We start from the raw sequence: 18,718 nt of genomic DNA on the forward strand, positions 1-18,718 counted from the left end.
ATAATAATACTAAATAGCATTTATGTAGTGCTTGAGGGTTGGCGAGACCCTTTACAAATATTATCTTGTTTGAAATAAATATAGAATATATACAAAGAATATATGACCTATGCCTGTCAGGGTTGTCTATTGAGAAGAAAGCCAGCCTCAGAACCAAGTAGACCTGGGTTTGAGTCCCACATCTGATCCAGACAGGCTGTGTGACCCTGAGTAAGTCACATCTTTGAGGGCTCTTGGCACTTTTTCCTTAACAATAGAAGCTACTGAGTAGGTGCCGACCTGCATTGGTGGAGAGTCTTTCCTCCCCTGGGAGTTCTCTATGCCGGTGAAATGCTAGGTCCAATCCAAAGCCCCTGACCCTATGCAAAGAAGAACAGGACCAGAAGATGTCACTGGATGACTGTGTGACTGGGGGACCAAATGGGCTGCTTCAGGCCAGGGAGGACAGGTGGGCAGCTAGGGAGCTCCACTGGAACCTTTGTCAAGTCCAAAGAAAACAAGGGAGGCCTTCAGCATGGTGGGTGGACTTCCTCTGTTGTGCCTGTGGGAAGACATGGGCAGTAGTCCCATGGTCCTTGTTGTATTGTGATCTATGCTGTGGGAAGTAACTTGCTTCCTTTCCCTTCCCCAACCCAGTCCCCACGGCCCCATTACCCATCTCCCACCAGCAGATGGATACCATGTCAGCTGGATGCTGACTCCTCCCTCTCTCTCTACCTCTGCTGGAGGCATCCAGAACTCTGTGACTCAAGGTGATGCTTGAGGGGAGCTGAAGAAAGTGAGGAAAGTGAAGAAATGCAAGAGAGTCCCAAGCACGAGGGAGTTTGTGCGAAAGTGTGAGATGGGGAATGTGCATCATTCATGGGCAATCAATCCACCATCTATTAGGCACCTACTGTATGCCAGGCACTGTGCCGGGTGGTAGGGATACAAGGACAAAAATGAAACAATCCCTGCTCTCCAGGAGTTTACTTTTTTGGGGAGCGGGGTACAGCCAGCAGACCTGTTTGCCTGGAGTGTTAGTAAGGAAAGGGAGTAATACGAAATAAGCCTGCAAACATGGCTTATGGTAAGACTGTGAAGGGCCTTAAGTGTCGGGGTGAGGACTTTGCATTGTACTGTAGAGGTAACGGGGAGCCACTGGAGATATTTGAATAGGAGGGGAGACGTAGATTTTGGTTCTGAGTCTATCAATTTAGCTACTCTTTGGCACACGCTAGAGAGAAAAGAGGCTGAAAACAGGAGACCCGTTAGACCATATTAAAGGGAGGGCTTGGATGCCCTCCAAAGCTCCTGCATAGTGATAGTTGTTGTAACAATGCCTCTCCCCTGCATTCCACCTTTCATCTCCATGGCGCTTTCTACTCTGGATGCTCTGGGAGCTCACTGGTGGGGGTCATCCCTCTGCCCATGCAGACGCCAGCGATCTACTCCGCCTCATCGTGTGTGATTCATTCTTATCTGTGTCCTCCCACACCCGCTCACTAGACAATCCGTCCAATGGTCCAAATGCCCTCTCTGGGGCCTTTTGAGTATCTTATGGGTACCATGGCCTGGCCATTTGTTGCCCCCATCTCCTCTTACCACCTGACCATTCTTTCTCCTCTTTCTTTCTATTACCTATATCTCAATTTCACTCTCTCCCTCTCTCCCCTCCCCCCTCTTTCTCTCTCTCTCTCTCTATCTCTGTCTCTCCCTTTCTCTCTCTGCCCCCCCTAAAGAAACCCAAACACATACCACGGTAGCTGGTGGTTGGTAAAAGGGCTATGATCCACGTACCCCTCTCTCCACTGGCCTCTGGAGCTATTGCTCACTTCTAATTTAATACAAGTTTCCACAGGGAGGTAGGACAAGTGTTAAAATGCCCATTTAAGAGATAAGAAAATTGTGGCCCGAAGAGAAATGATTTTCCCCAAGGTCACACAGCTCATCCCAGATAGAGCCAGGGGTCACAGCCCAGCTTTCTTGGCTGTGTTCTTTCCTCTCCTCTGTCCTGGCGTGCCCCAGGGCCTATTACAGACCACTCAGCCATGACTTTCTCTTAAAGGAAAGTGGCCTGTTCTTACATCCAAGTTCCCAAGGGTGGAGGCTGCAGGACCAGGCTAGAAGGATGCCTTTATTTTGGCAATGTCCTTGGTGCTGGCCCATTCTAGCCTTTTAAGTAATTCTGACAGTGATCTAGCACGTCAGGCCAGAAAACATAGGTTTCAACAAAGCGGTGGAGATGCTGCTGCTTTTGTCGAGCTGCCGGGAAATCATTGGAGGTAAATCACCAGGAGTGTGGAGCACAACTTCCAAATCACAGCATTTGTCAGAGGCTGCAAAGACGCATCAGCAGAATCAGCCTCCAAGGGCTTTGCTGTCTACCCTGGGACTGGTGATTGTCCTTTAGGACAACAGAGATTCAGTTGTTCACGTGCTCGTTTTTCTGTTCATTCATTCATTTAGTAAGCTGGGCCAACGTGGGCTAGTAAGAACACTGGTTTTGAAAGCAGGACCCACCTATCTCAGCTCTGCTACTTACTAGCTAGGTGATCTTGGGCAGGTCAATTCCCTTCTCTGGGCCTCAGTTTCCCTCCTCTTTGACATGCAACAGAGCCTGTGTCCTTAGAGTTCATTCACCCAATTCCCTCATTTTTAAGGGAGGAAACTAAGGCACAGAAAGCAATAACTTTTCCAAGGTCATGCACATTGAACATAGTAGAACCAGGATTTGAACTGAGGTCTCCTGTGCTAGAATCCCTGGTGTCCAGGAGCTCACACTGGGAGATGCAGCTTGTTGCTACCTGAGCCCAAGTACTGTGACCTCCTTGTCCTGACAAACTGATGAAATATTTAGAAATTCAGAAATGGGCAGATGAGGTCAAGTTTGCTCTCAGGGCCTAGAGCTGCACTGGCTTGGTTTGGAGGGTGGACTTCATCATAGTGGAGAGAAACACACCTTTAAATGGGGTAAGCTTAGCCTTGAGCCAAGAAACCAGAGGAGAAGCCTGGGTGTCTCAACTGGCCCATGTTGTACCTAGAAATGGCAGTTAGGATTTGAGGGGTGATAGTAGGCCTGCCCCCCTCAAAATATTTTCCTTACTGGCTTGCCCTGGTACCTGGAATTCCCCCAATGGAATACCACTATACCACTCATCTGCTTTAGGCCACTGTCTCCAAGCAGCCTCAAAGAGCCAGTGTGATGCAGTAGACAGGGGGCTCTGCCTTTGAGCAGGAGATCTGGGCTCTAATTCTGCCTCAGACATTCTATAGCTGTGCAGCTCCATTTTCACATCTGTAAAATGAGGAGAAGGAGGCTTGTCCAATCCACCTCCTAGGGTCTCCGTGAGGTAATCACTGCAACATACAAGGACCTCATAAATGTCAGTTATTTGAACCCATGTCTTTTGATTGCTAGACCTATCAGTGTTTGTTGATTATTATAATTATTGTTATCCACTAGAATGCAGGCCGCTTCCCTGCTGTGTTTGTATCTCTAGTGAGGAATCCCAACCCTGGTGGTCTATGAAGTCACCAATTAAGATGACTAAAAAGTTGGTTGATTAGTCTCGAACAAAGGCCTGAGGAAGCGGAGGGCAGGATGGATGAGTCATGGGGATGGGAGGAGAAAAGAAACATGAGTTGTTTTCTAGAAGGGCAGGCTTGCTTGGCTGGGTCCAGGTCAGCAGGGGAGAGCCTGAGGACGCTGGCTGTCTTTGTACATTGGCACTGCCCAGGCCACTGAAAACTTGGCCCATGATATAGTCTTGCCTGGGCTGCTAGGTGGCACCATAGTGCACAGAACGCTAGGCCTGGCATCAGGAAGACTCATCTTCCTGAGTTCAAATCCAGCCTGAGACACTTAATAGCTGTGTGACCCTGGGCAAGCCACTTAATCCTGTTTGCCTCGGTTTCCTCATCTGTAAAGTCAACTGGAGAAGGAAATGGCAAGCCACTCCAGTATCTGTGCCAAGAAAACCCCAAATGAGGTCATAAAGAATCAGAAATGCCTGAAAAATGACAGAACATAAACAACATAGCTTTGCCTGGGGGTCAGTCCTAGAGCAGTCTCTGGAGAGACCCCTAGCAAAGAGCCTAGGAGCAGATCATTACAGAGAAGGAACCCTAGAGGTCATCTAGTCCAACCTGCTCATTTCCAGAGGACGAAACTGAGGCCCGGAGAGGGGAGAGGACATACAGGACATGTTTATTGATAGGCTCCCTGTGGGAGGCAGAGGAGAATATTGGATTTGGACTGCCTCACTGTGTGACAATGGACATACTTCTTCCTTTCCCTGAGCCTTTGTTTCCTCATCTGTGAAATGGGCTCATGCCATAGTAATCTGTTGCAAAGATGATGTGACCAGAGAACCATCTTGGAACTAGGAAGCTCTGGGTTTGAGTCCCACCTTTGGTATCTATTCTGTGACCTCTTAGTGCAGACTCTGGTAAACCCCAGCAGCAATAATCGTAAATAACATTTCTATAGCTCTTGAAGGTTTTGAAGGCTCTAAGTGTATTTTATCTCATTTTATCCTCACCACAATCGTGGGAGGCAGGTGCTATTATCCCCATTTTATAGATGAGGAAACTGAGGCGAATAGAGGTAACGTGACCTTCCCAGAGTCACACAGCTCATGAGTGTCTGGGGCTGGACTTGAACTCAGGTCTTCCCATCTCCAAGTCCAGCTCTCTAACTGCTGTGTCTCCCTGCCGCTTCAGTTGCCCTATGCCAATGAAATCACAGGTGCTGTGTCTCTCCCTACCTTCCAGATCTTTGGTACCTACCTTGCAGGGCTGTCTTAAGGCTCAAACAAGATAACATCTGTAAACGGTTTGCCAGACTTAAGCGGCTCTCCAAATGTCTGCTAGTTCTGACTTTATTTTGCTGTCCTGTAAAATGAATATCCTGCTCCCTGTGCCCTTACTCTTGAGTCATCATGCCCAAAGCAGTTTGGAGAGCTCTGGTTGTGGAGTGTGCCCCCACAAGGGGCTAGCTGAGCTCATCCTCTCCTCCTCTCAGATCTGAGTACCAAGGGGAGAAGAATTGGGATGAGCGTAGCCAGGGCCACTGATGGCTGAGGCTGGTTATTGCCTCACAAGGGTCAACCTTGTAGCAGAGAGGGCTAAAGCCTCCCAGCCACCCGGCATTCTCAGAACTGACCCCATCCCTTACCTAGGAGCTTCCCAGCACAGTCCTGGCAGAAGCCAAAGAGGACCAGAAAGAACCTGGGAGAGACCAGTCCTAAGGCCCTGGGGAAGCTCCCTCTGCCAGAGCGATGGTGGAGGCCATGGCTGCCGCCATGTTCCTGCTAACACTTCTCTCCCTCTTCTTCCCCTAGGTCCTTAGCCTCCAGCCATCTCTCCATGTTCTCCATCATGGTGGTGGACAGCCCAGGCTTCCACAACCCCCGGCACCAGAAGAAGGAGCGGGCGGCCACTTTCGAGGAACTTTGCCACAATTATGTCCATGAACGGCTGCAGACCTTGTTCTTCCAGAAGAAGTTTGAGTCACAGCTGGAGCGGTATAGGGAGGTGAGGTCCTGGGCAGTCCCTCAGCCACTGACCCCTGGAGGACATGGAGGGTCTTTAAATATGCCCTTCTGAAAGGATGAGCCAGGAGAAAGAGTGGGAAGCTTGTCACTGGCATCAAATTCTTCTTAAATTCCATTTCCAAAAGAATGTACACTCCTTGAGGACAAGGGATCATTCCTTTTTCCCCCTGTATTCCAAGAAGCTGGCGTATAGTAGGTGCCAAGCAGTTTGTTGAATGAATGCTGAGCGCTACTCCCTTGTTCAAGAACATATGATAGCTCCCAATTATTTATGGCATCAAACTCTTTTCTTACTTTATCCAATTAAAAAAAATTAGGGGATGCCATTTGTCTTTATATCACAATTATCTCTAGATGTACCTGACTTCCATTTTCCAACAGTGAATTGTTATTTGTAACTACAAAAAAAAATAGTTGAGCAAAGCCAACTTACTATATATCAACTCTGTCTTGCAGAGTATTCTGCCCCACTTTAAGACTTTCCACAATATGGTTCTACCCTATATATTCAGCCAGCCAAGGGATGTGTTCCTTAAATCGATACCAGAACCCTGGGCTTTGGCATGGCCCAGGTTGGGGAGTGCAGAGACCTTGGGTTAAGTTAATTCCTGATTTAAGAAAGCAGAGGAAAAAGAGACGTGCCCATGGTTTGAGGCATTGAGGATGGCAGCACGGCCGGTTAGGTAGCGGTTTATTTAGTGCTGTGTGGGTTTTTTCCCCTTGGTTAGCCTCTGAACAGGAAGACTCTTTCTGAATCCAAATTTGTGTCATGGGCACCTGCTCTGTCTCCTTGAGTCCTTCCAGCCTTGCAAGGGGGAGCTGTGGGCAGGCAGCCAGTCTGCCTGGTAATGCCCCCACAAGGCATGGGATCCCTGAAAAGGCAGGTGCCAGGACCGAGGGAGCACCTTTTTAGAGCCCTGGGAGGGCTGGGATCTTTGGCCAGCTTCCCAAGTGGGCCACCTGCCTTAATTGATCTCAATGGAGATTTTGTAGGTGTTCAAGCAAAAAGCCACTTGACTCCCCATTGCCTTCATCAGATCCCCTAGGAACCCCCTGCACCTTTGGGGTACAAAGTCAGTGCTTACTTGCCAGAGGACAAAGATAGTTTTCAAACACATTACAATCCTTTTTAGGTGTAAGTCAAGTTCAGTAAGGGTGCTGTCTATAAGAAATAATTGCCCGAGGTTGGTTTAGGTATTTATAAGTGAGGGCCGGTGAGGCCAACAAAACTAAGTATGGTGGAATTGGTTAGTAAGCCTGGGACCTTGGGGGCTACCCAGCTTGCCTTAGGCTTCCGGAAGGATGGAGGAGAGTGTAGGCAGGGGCTGTGATGACTCTTTGGGACTTAGGAACACATCCATTAAGCATTTCTTAAGCACTTACTCTGAGCCAGGTACTACTCTAGGCCCTGCAGACACAAAGACAGAGCTAAAAATAGCCCCTGACCTCAAAGGGCTTACATCCTATCGGGAAGATAGAGCATGTATGCAGGTAAGAAAATGAAAGGTTTTGGAGAAGGCAGAGTTCCAACAACTGGGTCTAGGGGTGGGGATCAGGGAAGCTTCCTAGAAAGGGAAGGATCTGCCCAGGGCACCTGGAATGGCACCTAACTGCTATAATATCTCCTTGGCCCATGCCTTTAAATGGAATTTTGTAGCAGGAATGCATAAAGCCCTTCCTTCATATGTGGGAGTTAGGGCTGCTAGGGGGACGCCATAGTGTATAGAGTACTGGGCTTGGAATCAGGAAGACTCACCTTCATGAGTTCAAATCTGGTCTCAGATATTAGCTGTGTGACCCTGGGTAAGTCACTTCACCCAGTTTGCCTCAGTTTCCTCATCTGTAAAATGAACTGGAAAAGGAAATGCAAACCACTCCAGTATCTTTGTCAAGAAAACCCCAAATGGAGGTCACAAAGAGTCGGATACAACTGAACAAGAACTTCCTGACTTCAAGGTCAACACCCTAACCAGGGTCAACACCAGGCTCTCCATGTTGCCTCTCCCCAAATTATTACTAGTGTTATTAAGCTTACATTGTCACGTAGAGCAAATTGGGATGGAAGGTGGCACTTATACCAACAATGATGAAACAAACAACAGACCCCACTGCAATGACCCAGGAAAGGTACAAAGGAAGCTATATGAGATCCGAGAAGGAAAAGCTTAATTTCATCTGGGATGGGTGGCCTCAGAGGGAGGTGATGATTGAGCTGGGCTAGCAAAGATGGAAGGCAGGTGTGGGTGTGGGAGGAAGTTTTCAATAGGCCTGGGTAGCCATTTGGGGCTCCTAATGTTGGTGGGCTTGGATGGGGCTCATTCAGAAATGTCTTATGGTGGAGCTTTGATCTCCACCTCTATTGACACAAAAGCCAACAAGACAAAGAAAACCATGCGTTTGATGTCCTTCAGAAGTTATTGCATCCTCTTATTAGATGTTCAGAGGTTTTGCGAGGCAGTCAACTTTTAAATACTGTTTTCTAGGAAAAGGTGGTGGTTCCCTTTGATCTCCCAGAGCTCTCCCCAAGGACCACAGTGGCAATCATCGACCAGAATCTCTCCCAGGTGAGAAGGTTGAGCATCATGGGTCCCAATTCTTGTAGTGGCTATTTATCGGTTTTTCTGCATCGGTTATGGTTGTGATAAATGATGCAATTGAGTGGGTGGGCCTGGTTACAGGTATTCATTAAAACAGTCCTGGTGCCATTTCCCCACTGTCGCACATGTGCATGGTGTATAAATATTATCTCTCTCGGAATGGGATACCTCTCCTCCCGGGGTGGGACGATCAAACCAAAGCATCAGAAGGTGCTTTCTTTCCATCTTGTGGTCTAGGAGGTTGGCTCTTGATCTTGCCTGACGTGTTAGGTGGCATTTCTTTCTGCCTCCCTTTGCCCAATGGGCACATATCCTCCCCAGCCAAAAATCTTGCAAGAATCTTCTTGCTCCTCCATATATACCCCCAATGCTTGGGGTGTACTAAGCACTTAATGAATTCTTTCTCATTCATTCATTTTTTCCCATTCATTCAGCCAGTATCTGATACAGAAATTCCCCTTTCCCCTCTCCCTCCTTGCCAGGGCACCCTAGAAGAACCCTGGGTCTCCTGGAGATGGTTTTTAGGTTTACTTTAGGCAATGGTTGGCTAAGCTGCCAAGTTAAAGTCTTCCGCTGTCCATCGATCTCTTTCTCCTACTTGACATTTTCATTGCTCTTCTCCAACTCTCTTTCAGTTTGCTGAAACTCTGCTAACGTAATTCATTCTCCCCTTTCTTGTGCTGCCTGATCTTTGCTGTGCCTTGAATTTCAGTTCTGTGAACCATGACTTTTCCACTGCTTTGAAATAAAATTTCCTCTCAGAGGAGACGCTATTTTACTTGAAGAAAAGAACGTGGGGCTCCTGTGAAAAGAGTGTCATGAGGCATCATGAGGAGTCTGAGATCAGAGGAAATGGGACCATATGTTAGCTCTGACTTGACCCATGTGACCTTGGGCAAGTCACAGACTCTATGGGTTTCAGTTTCCTTATCCGTAAAATTGACTAGGTGACCGCAAAGCTTCCTTCCCGCTCTAAATCTCAAGACCTTTGACTACATCTGTTACCTGGGCCATTGGGTCAGATTCCATTCATTTGTCTTGGGAGAGTGACTTGAGATTTTGTCCAGACTGAGTCTGGTGAGGAAGCCAAGTGAAAGATGGGAAACAGAATCCTGTTGGGGATGCTGCTAACTTTCAAACACCCTTTGGTATTGCATAGATTTTCAGACTCAGTTGCTGTGTTGATTAGTTTTTGCTAAACTGCTTTTTTCCTCCCTCTTTCTTTTTAATTCTTTGTTATAAGAGATGGTTCCCAGAATGAGACATGGGTGGGAGTATATTTGGAAATGAACGTGATATTTTAAAAAGCTTGGATAATTAAAAAAAAACTATCCTTTTGGCAATCACAGTCATGCCTGTGGGCTGGTCACTGTCTCCGGATTTACAACTTTCTACTGACCTCAGTTGACCTTATATTTTGAAACCTGGGAAGATCATTGCAAAGCCTCACATCTCAAGGTTCATCCTCTTAGTGACTTAAGCTTTAAGGAAATTGAGTGTCCTTGGGGAAAATTTAGCTATGAGAATTGTCCCCGTAATCTGGAGCTCTGAACATTGCAAAAGGCTGTCCTCCTGTGATGAATCCATAAATGATTTTGGAAAGAAAGCATGGGACATAAATTGGAGACTGTAAACTCTTATCCCTGGTGCTCAGGAGTCCAAATCAACACCTGCTCTTCCCCTGCTAGGATGGAGGAAGAATTAGACCCAATCCATGGGGAGCAGCCTGATCCCCATGCCCTCTCAGTATGGTTGAGTGGTGGTGTCTCCTTCCCAGGTGCGCGTTCCAATTGCGGGCCAAGCGGAGGAACCCAAAGGCCTTCTCTGGGTCCTGGATGAAGAGGTCCGGATCGAGGGCTCTGGTGACAGCACTGTGATGGATCATTTGTGTTTAGCCTTTGAGAAGAAGGAAGCTGGTGCTGATGGTAAGAGAGCAGGGGGGAAACCGGGCAGAACTATGACTACTAGCTGGCATCATCTCTAGAGAACATTATTCATTTCTTCATTCATTCATTCATTCATTCATTCATTCATTCTTTTAATTCATACAGTTGAAATCATTCACTGACCACCTGTGAGGCACTAGCAGATTTCCAAAGCTTTAGGTAGGAAGGTGGCACAGTGGATAGAGCACTGGACTTGGAGTTAGGAAGACCTAGCCAGATACTTGTTTAGCTGTATGACCCTGAGCAAGTCCCTTCACCATGGTCTGCCTCAGTTTCCTCATCTATAAAATGGGGACAATAATAGTATCTATCTCTCATGGCTGTTGTGAGGCTCAAAGGAGACATTTAAACATTTAAAGCACTTAGCACAGTGCTTGGCACATAGTAGGCCCTTAATAAATCAAAAAAGCCAATTAACAAATTGATTGATTGACAGCTCATCGAGCTCTGTATGACAAATGTTATTATCCCCATTTTGCAGAGAAGGAAACTGAGGCTTAGAGGGGAAGTGAATTGTCCATGGTCACACAGCTAGTGTCAGAGGTGGGATTTAAGCCCAGGTCTTCCTGACTCTGAGCTGCCTCTACCAGGATGATGAAATAGAAAAGATTGTACTAAGACGTAGGACCCAACTCCAGGGCTGGAAGGGAGCTCAGAGGCCATTGACTCCTAACCCATCATTTGACAAATGAGGTAACCGAGGCTGAGGGAGATCAAGCGATTTGGCCGTAGTCTCTCAGGGAGTTTTAGAGGCAAGGCTTGAATCCAGGTTTGACTTCAAACTCCTGAGTCAAGGACAGATTTAAAGGCTGGACCACACTGAGGCTTTTTGAGCAGAGGATTGATGAGGCCAGGATTTATATCCCAGGTAGTTCCACTAACGTCACGCGCTGACATCCTATGATATTGTGGAGGCGCCATGGGCTCAGCCGAATGCCAGTACAGGGAGATCCTTCCCAGCGAGGAGGGCCCAATTCAGTTACACATTAGATGATGACTGGAGGTGGAGGAGTGGTCTGTCTGCTCTCTTAGGGTCAGCCTCGGGTCCGAGGAAGGACTGTCCCTTGTGGAGCAGACTTGGGTGTTGGGCTTTGAGGAGGATGTACCCCACTTCCTTTTGTTTATTGATACAGAGAATATAGCTAGTTATTAATAGCTCCAAAGTCAGCCTAAATGGAAGCTTTGTCAGATAGCATTTAAGAAGGCTGATGATGATTGCAGCTAGCCTGACTTAGGGTCAACACGGTCCTGGATTCAAATCCTGCCTTACATACTTAGTGTCTCTAGGCTGTGTGGCTCTGGGCAAGTCATTTAACCTCTCAAAACTCAGTTTCCTCTTCCGGAAGATAAAGGTGATAAGAGCACCTTCCTGATAGGGTGATTGTGAGGGGAGAACCTGAGATAATATATGCAAAATGTTTTGGAAGCCTGAAAGCATTAGTAAGCACTTGTTATAAAAATGGACATTTACACATCTTTTAGGTTTGTGAAGGACTTTACATACATTGGGGCCTCACACCACCGCTAGGCAGAGGAGAGATTGGTACTACAGATATCATGTTCCCATTTTGCAGATAAGGAAACAGGCTCAGAAAAGCTAAATGACTTATTGGTGATCACACAGCAAATATGTTTCTGAGGTTAGATTTGAACCCTGAACTCCCAGCCCAGAACTCTCAGCCACACTACCACAAATGGCCAGATTTAAGAACAGATGTACCCAGGGATAATGATTCAATTTAACAAAGAATTCTTTGCTTTTGGCATAGGGCTCCAATAAATACTTAGTTTCCCCAGGGCAGTTAAAGGGATTTGATTAACATGTAGAAATATGCTTGGTAAAACAAGGTGCACCTGTAAGGGAGAGGAGGGCTTTCTAGGGAGTCCCTGTGTGGCTGAACACCTCCACCTACTCAGTGGCTGGCTCGCCCATCCAGGCCACAGAAGCTCAGGAGTCTTCTCCCACTGTTCCTTCTGCAAAGACAGGCTGCTCTGTTCTAAAGGATGGAGAAGTTGGTGGCATTGGAAGATTTATCATTCTCTGGGGGGCAGGGAATGGCTCCTAACCCAGGTCCTCCTCCCACTTCCCACCTTCTACCTCTCATCATTTCATATCTCCGTCACATCTCCACAAGCTGCCTGCAGCAGGTTGGAGTATCTTCCCAGCTCTGGGAAGAGGATGGCTCTATTATAAAAAGTGATTGTTGTTCACAAGCTCATGAGCAGGCTTTGAAGAAAATTAGAACCAAAAGATGAACAGAGATTCTGCAAATTCTGTTGGTCATTCACCATGAAGCCCCGCGGCTGAATCAAGCCAGACACACAGGGCTCTCACATTAAATCCCTTTGTATCAGCATGATTTCAAACCTCTTTGAAGTCCATTTCCCAAGTTTGTCTCTGGAAATCTCCCTTGATGGGAGTTCCCTAAAATACTCTGGCTTATATAAGCACTGTTTTTGACTTTTTTTTGTTCATACATCTGTCCCCTAGGATCCCCTTTATGGAAGCCCCTAGAAAAGTTACTGCATGCAGGTTCAAGGCATTAAGTGAGTCCAGACTTGCTCAACGTCCTATCTCATGAGCCCACACCAGTGTGTTAACTTTTATTAGTAACTGGAGGACACAGTTCAGCACATGAGCCATTGGCTCAAAAAGCATAGCAAAACAGAACAGAAAAACAAGAAAAGGTCCCCAGTACACAAATGGCACAGCCTCCCACAGGTTAGTGGAGAAGACCACACATGCAGAGGACATAGGTGACCAGGAAACACATTGGAGGAACACTCATGGGGCAGACATAGAAGCAGGAGTGAAGGGGAACACATCAGCAAACCATGTGACCAGGGACCACTTGTGGAGGGCACAAAGTAATATCTTTTTGGGGGGGGCAATTGGGGTTAAGTGACTTGCCCAGGGTCACACAGCTAGGTAACATCTTTAGTGTTGCAGGGCCGCTGATGTCCTCTGGTGATGTCAATGAGCTCCTCCCTACTGGGAATTAAGTCTATCACTCTGTCATCTTGTTTCCCCGAGTGTCTTCTCTAATCCCAGTTTCAGAGCTACTTCCTGCTAGCTCCTAGGCTTCAGCTTTTCAGGGCTACCTGCTGCTCATATCTACCGAAAGGCAGTGGCTAGCAAGCCTCTCCCTGACAAGAGCAGGCTGGCATTGGTTCAGTGCATATCTGTCTCTAGCCAGGAAGTTAACAAAAGATGGGAGAAGGCTAAGATTGTCTTTTTTTTTTTTAACTGTTTTTCTCTTTGTGTAGACTCAGCTCTTGGTCCCAGACAACTATCCAACAGGAATGTAAAATACCTTACAGCATCTTTTAAATCACTAGCTTTCTGCTGTTCTGTGACAATCACATCCTTCATTGATTCCTACATCTCCCAACCCCTCAATTAAGCTATTATCTGCTCTCTACGTGCAACCTCTGTGGTGGGCACTTAGAATACAAAGATAAAAAACAACGCTATTCTTGCCCCCACTGAGCTTATGGTCTACTGGTGACAGGATACATGCACTGACTTTAATGTCGTGGATCTTTAATTTCACCAGTTTAATTTTACCCTTCACGCTGTGAGGAAGATCCCACCCCCTCCAATAACTTAGTAGACTGTCCTCTCGGGTCACTAGCTGGACCCCGTGGACACATGCAGCCTGTTATCAGAACCGTTATTGAAATCTTTCCAGCTGAGAGAGGGCCCTACCAGAAGTGTGCTCTGCTGGACCACCTGGGCCATCTCTGGGCCAGGATGAAGATTGGGGATGTACTTAGCTGGAGGACACATATACAAATAAGGATGAGACCAGGAAGTAAGTAATGAAGACAAAAGAAAGAGCCAGAAAGAGTGCTTGAGGAAAATCTCTGGATGGAGAAAACCCTTTCAGCAGTTGTAATCAAAGAAGGCTTCCTGGAGAAGGGGGCCTGAAGTGAAACTCAAAGGAAGAAAATAATTCAGAGAGGAGATGAGAAGGGAGGGAGCACATTCCAGGCTTGGAAATGGAGTGGGGGAGGAAAGATGACCAGAAGGAATGCAAAGAGTCAAGGATAGGATCAAGGGGAAGGCTGGGGCATGGATAATGAGTTTGACTAGAATGTAGATTGCATGAACCTACCCTCCAGGGTTGTTGTGAGGATCAAACAAGATAATGATTGTAAAGCACTTAGCACATTGACTGATACAGTAAGCTCCATACACATGCTAGCTATTGTTGTTGGTATTGTTATTATCAATTAGATCGAGGACAGCCTTGAAGGACAGGCTAAAAACATCAATCAACATTAATTAAGCACCCACTATGTGCCAGGCATGTGCTAAGTGCTGGCCATGGTCAGACTTGTGGCTTAGGTGGATTATTTGGCCTGCTGTGAGAATGGGGAATTGGCAAGGGGAGACGCTGAAGGCAGGGAAGTCAGTGTGGAAGGGAGGGCAATGGTCCAGCTGAGAAGGGATAAGACTTAGAGCTTGCACTGTGGCTGTGGGGGTGGAGACAAGGGGGGCATAGAGCCAAGGGATGTTGTACAGGTGAGGGAAAGGGAAGATCTGGGGTGACTGTGATGTTTCAAGCTTATGTGATGCAGAATTCTCTGAATCTCCTCCACAACCCTTATTTTTCCCCTAATTAGAGCATGAACTGCTTGAGACCAGGGACCATCTTTTTCTATTTGCATCCCTCAGTCTTAGCACAATGCTTGGCACATAATGCACTCAATAATTTTCCATTCATTCATTCATTCATTTGTCCATTCATCCATCAGTTCCTTTGTTTCTGGTCTAGTTCTTTGTAGACTTTATCCTCCCTGAAGGTAGGCCCCACACCAGAGTATCTGGTGTTCTCTACAGAGGCCAGTTTAAGAAAGAAAGGAGATGTATGGTAGGAACAGGTTAGAGGACCTGGGGCTCATATCCTGCCTGTGAGACCTGATGCAAATCATTTAACTTCCACGGGTCTCAATTTCCTCCCATATAAAATGAGGGATTAGATTAAATGCTTTCAAGTGTTCTAGAAGTGTGAACTATTTTAGAAAGATTTTCATAAAATGGTTAAAATTTAAGAAGTTTTGGCAGAGGAAGAGGTGATCAGTTATCCAGGAAATTCAGTTCTCTGTGAGAGTGATTTGGCGATAGACAGTGCTAGCCTTGGAGTCCAGAAGGCTGGGAACAAATCCTGTCTCCAACATTGACATTGATGTACCTGGGGCAGTTATCTGGTCTCTCCCAACCTCAGCTGCCATGTCTGTGAAATGGGTATTATCATACCTTTAGTAATGATTTCACAAGCTCCAATGAGATGCTGTATGTAAAGTACTCGGCAACCTTGCGAGCCCTGGACATGTTTTCTCCTACTGGTCATGGCTGTCTCCCTGTTTCAGAACCACCTGCCTTTCGCAAGTGTGAGCATGGCCTGCAGTTTGAGATCTCCCACCAGCTGGGCCGAGACCCCGTGCGCTATGACCTCAGCGGGTGGATCCAGAAAGCCAAGCCCAACCTCTCAGCCTTGAATGCAAGTCAGGTCTTGCAGCAGTCTACAAGGTGAGTATTGTGGGAATATGCAAAGGGAGGGATGGAGGGAGGTCCAGGTGAAGAGGTGTAGAGGTTTTGGGGTGCTGAACCCCAAGATCATGACATGGGTCTGCCTGAATAAATTCAACCCAAATCTTCTTCCAGCCAGAGAAGTAGTTTATTAAAGATAAATCACATATAGGCCAGGTGACACCCGTGAGGACTACCGGGCATGAGAGGTTCTCAGCTTCTGAATGGGAGCTGGGGGCTAAGGTGACACCCGTAAGGACAAGTGGGCATGAGAAAACCTCAGTCTCTGGGCTTGAGAGATTCTCAGCTTCTAAATGGGGAGGCCAGGTGGATCTTAAGCCAGGTGATGCCCGTAAGGATCAGCGGGCATGAGAGTCTCAGCCTTTGGGCATGAGAAATTCCCAGCATCAGAATGGGGGCTAAGGTGGATCTTAAGTACACTAAAGTAACTTTGGGTGGCCAGAGGAAGGGGGGTTGGTTGGGTCCATTTGGAAGGTAATAAACAATGAGAATAGATAATGAAGGGAGCTGAAAGGTAGACGTTTGCTTTCAAAGGGAGACAGAGAAAGTAGATAAGGAACCTAAAAGTTTTAAGGGTTTTCTGGGACCAGTAGACAAACTTCTTTTTAGAGCTAGGGGTTAAGGTGCATTTGAATAAGCTTTCAAAGAGAAATAAAGTGAGTCTACAAGGAATCTAAAAGTTTTAAGGGTCTTCTGGGGTCTGTAAACAAAGGAGCCAAATTCCTTTTGGCAAAAAGAGGCAAAGGTCTCGGCTTCTGAAACTGAATGAAACCCTTGTCACAGGCAGGGTTGGGGGACCAGCAGAGCCTCCAGCTGGCAGCTGCTGAGCCATCCTGGCCTGCTCCTGGGGTTCATCTACACACCCTCTTCTGTCTGCTTCTCCAGCAACAATAACTGGGTAAATGAGAACCATTCTGTGGATAACGTCTCTCCATAATGAAACAAAGAGCTTCCACTTGGATTGAAACTTGTAAAATGTTTCCCTAGGGACAAGAGTGAAGCTGACAGAGCGAAAAGCTGCCCTTTTTGGATACTGGGGGGAGGAAAGAAAAAAATAACTAAATATGGCTTTTCTTCCCTTGCTTTTCATTAAATCTAAAAGGAGATGATGTGGCTGGAATCACATTTATGGACATTTTGGAACTGGGAATCATAAAGCTGAAATGATGTGTTTTGTAGCACTAAAAAATGTAGGCTGCTGAGTGGTCAGGCCATTGGCGCTGGCCACCAGAATGAAGCTTCCGTTGAGCTTGGTTCGGAGAATTACAAATGAGTAGTTGCAAGTGATGGTTGATTAGTGACAGGCACCATGGGGACCATGGTGAGTATGGTGCATTATGGAGTGAGTTCCTGGGGATCTGGGGACAGAGAGTGAGAGAGGAAAACTTCAACATCATGGGAAGAGAACTGGGCTGGTGTCCTAGCTCTGCCAATAACTCCATGACCTCAGGGAAGTCATTCAACCCCTCTGTGCCTCAGTTTCCTCTTCTGTTGTACATTGGAATAAGTCCCTTTCTCTCTCTGAGCCTCAGGTTTTTTCATCTATAAAAGGAAGGGGTTGAGTTGTGAGGTGATTTCTCTCAAGTCCCTTCCAGCTCCAAGACTGTGCTCCTGTGACTGTGTGACCTTGGCCAAGTTATTTCCTCTCTCTTAGCCTCAGTTTCCACAACTATAATAATAGCTAACATTTCCATAGTGCTTTAAGGTTTAAAAACAGCTTCCTAAATGTGATCTCATTTGATCTTCACGAAAATACCAGAAGATACTCTTGTTATCGCTATTTTATTTATTTACTATTCATATTTTATTCTAGTAATAAGGTGCTCTCATGTCTCTTTTACAGATGAGGAAACTGAGGCAGGAAGAGGTGAAGTGACTGGCTCAAGGTTACACGGCTAGTAAGTGTTTGTGTCAAGAATTGAACTCTGGTCTCCCTGACTCGGTCCAGTTGTCCATCCACTATGACTTCTCTACATGGGTGACCTTAGATGACTCTTTCCCTTAAACTCAGTTTCCTTAGTTTCAGCATCCTGTGGAAGGAGAGGGTTGTACCAGATGATTGCTAGGATACCATAAGGAAAGGGTCATAATCCCCATTTTGAATTTTGAACTGGACTTGTGGGGCACCTAGGTAGTACAGTGGATGGAGCACCGGGCCCGGAATCTGGAAGACCTGAGTTCAAATCTAGCCTGAGACACTTGCTAGCTTCACTTCACCCTGTTTGCCTCAGTTTTCCCATTTGCAAAATGAGCTGGAGAAGGAAATCCCAAACCACTTCAAGATCTTTGCCAAGAAAACCCCAAATGGGGTCATGAAGAGTCTGAAACAACCTAACAACAACTGGACCTGTGATTTCACTGGAGGAAGGAGCTCCCAGTGAGGAAATTCCCTTCATCGAGTAGATGAGCACCTACTCTTCAACTTGGAGTCTTAAAGAGACATCTCATTTTACAGATAAGGAAACTGAAGAGGCTCAGAAGAATTGAGTTAATTATTTGCAGTCCTGTAGAAGTAACATGGAATAGTGGATTGAGAATTGGTCCTGGAGTCAGGAAGATCTGAGTTCAAATCCAGGCTCAGACACTTACTTAGCTGTGTAAGTGGGCAAGTCACTTAACCTCTTCCTGCTTCAGGTTCCTCATCTGTAAAATGGGGGTCATAAGAGTGCCTACCTCTCAGTGTTGTTGTGAAGATAGAATGATATCGTATTTGTAAATAATTAAATTTTAAAGTGCCATGCCAATACTGCTAACTGTAGGTACTGGCTGTGTGACTCTGGGTGGGTCACTTAGCCTCTCAGCACTCTGGGCAACTTTCTATGGTTCTGGAGTTGCAGAGGATTGTCTATCTGCATCTGACAGTGTGGTATGATGTCTAGAGTGCTGTACCTGGATTCAGGAAGACCTGGGTTCAAGTCTGGATGTTGTCAATGTTCCAGATGACACCTTAAATATGTACTATATGCAGGTGGGTAGAAGTGTGTGTGTGTGTGTGTGTGTGTGTGTGTGTGTGTGTGTGTGTGAGACAGAAAGAGAGAAAGAGACAGAGAGAGAGACACAGAGAGAGAGACAGAGAGAGAG

The 18,718-nt window shown here is 46.5% G+C and overlaps 1 protein-coding gene across 1 annotated transcript in view; it reads left to right on the plus strand.

Moving 5' to 3' along the window:
• Positions 1-18,718, plus strand: part of MYO18B (myosin XVIIIB) — a 352,079-nt gene that overhangs the window by 111,145 nt on the left and 222,216 nt on the right. The window contains exons 13-17 of the mRNA XM_027862330.1: positions 5,163-5,232; positions 5,325-5,517; positions 8,021-8,101; positions 9,912-10,059; positions 15,457-15,616. Of these exons, the coding sequence (XP_027718131.1) occupies positions 5,163-5,232; positions 5,325-5,517; positions 8,021-8,101; positions 9,912-10,059; positions 15,457-15,616 (652 nt within the window). The remainder of the gene's footprint in view (positions 1-5,162; positions 5,233-5,324; positions 5,518-8,020; positions 8,102-9,911; positions 10,060-15,456; positions 15,617-18,718) is intronic.

Source organism: Vombatus ursinus, unplaced genomic scaffold, assembly GCF_900497805.2.
Source record: "Vombatus ursinus unplaced genomic scaffold, bare-nosed wombat genome assembly UNPS02001287.1, whole genome shotgun sequence".
In the NCBI taxonomy this organism is placed as follows: domain Eukaryota; kingdom Metazoa; phylum Chordata; class Mammalia; order Diprotodontia; family Vombatidae; genus Vombatus; species Vombatus ursinus.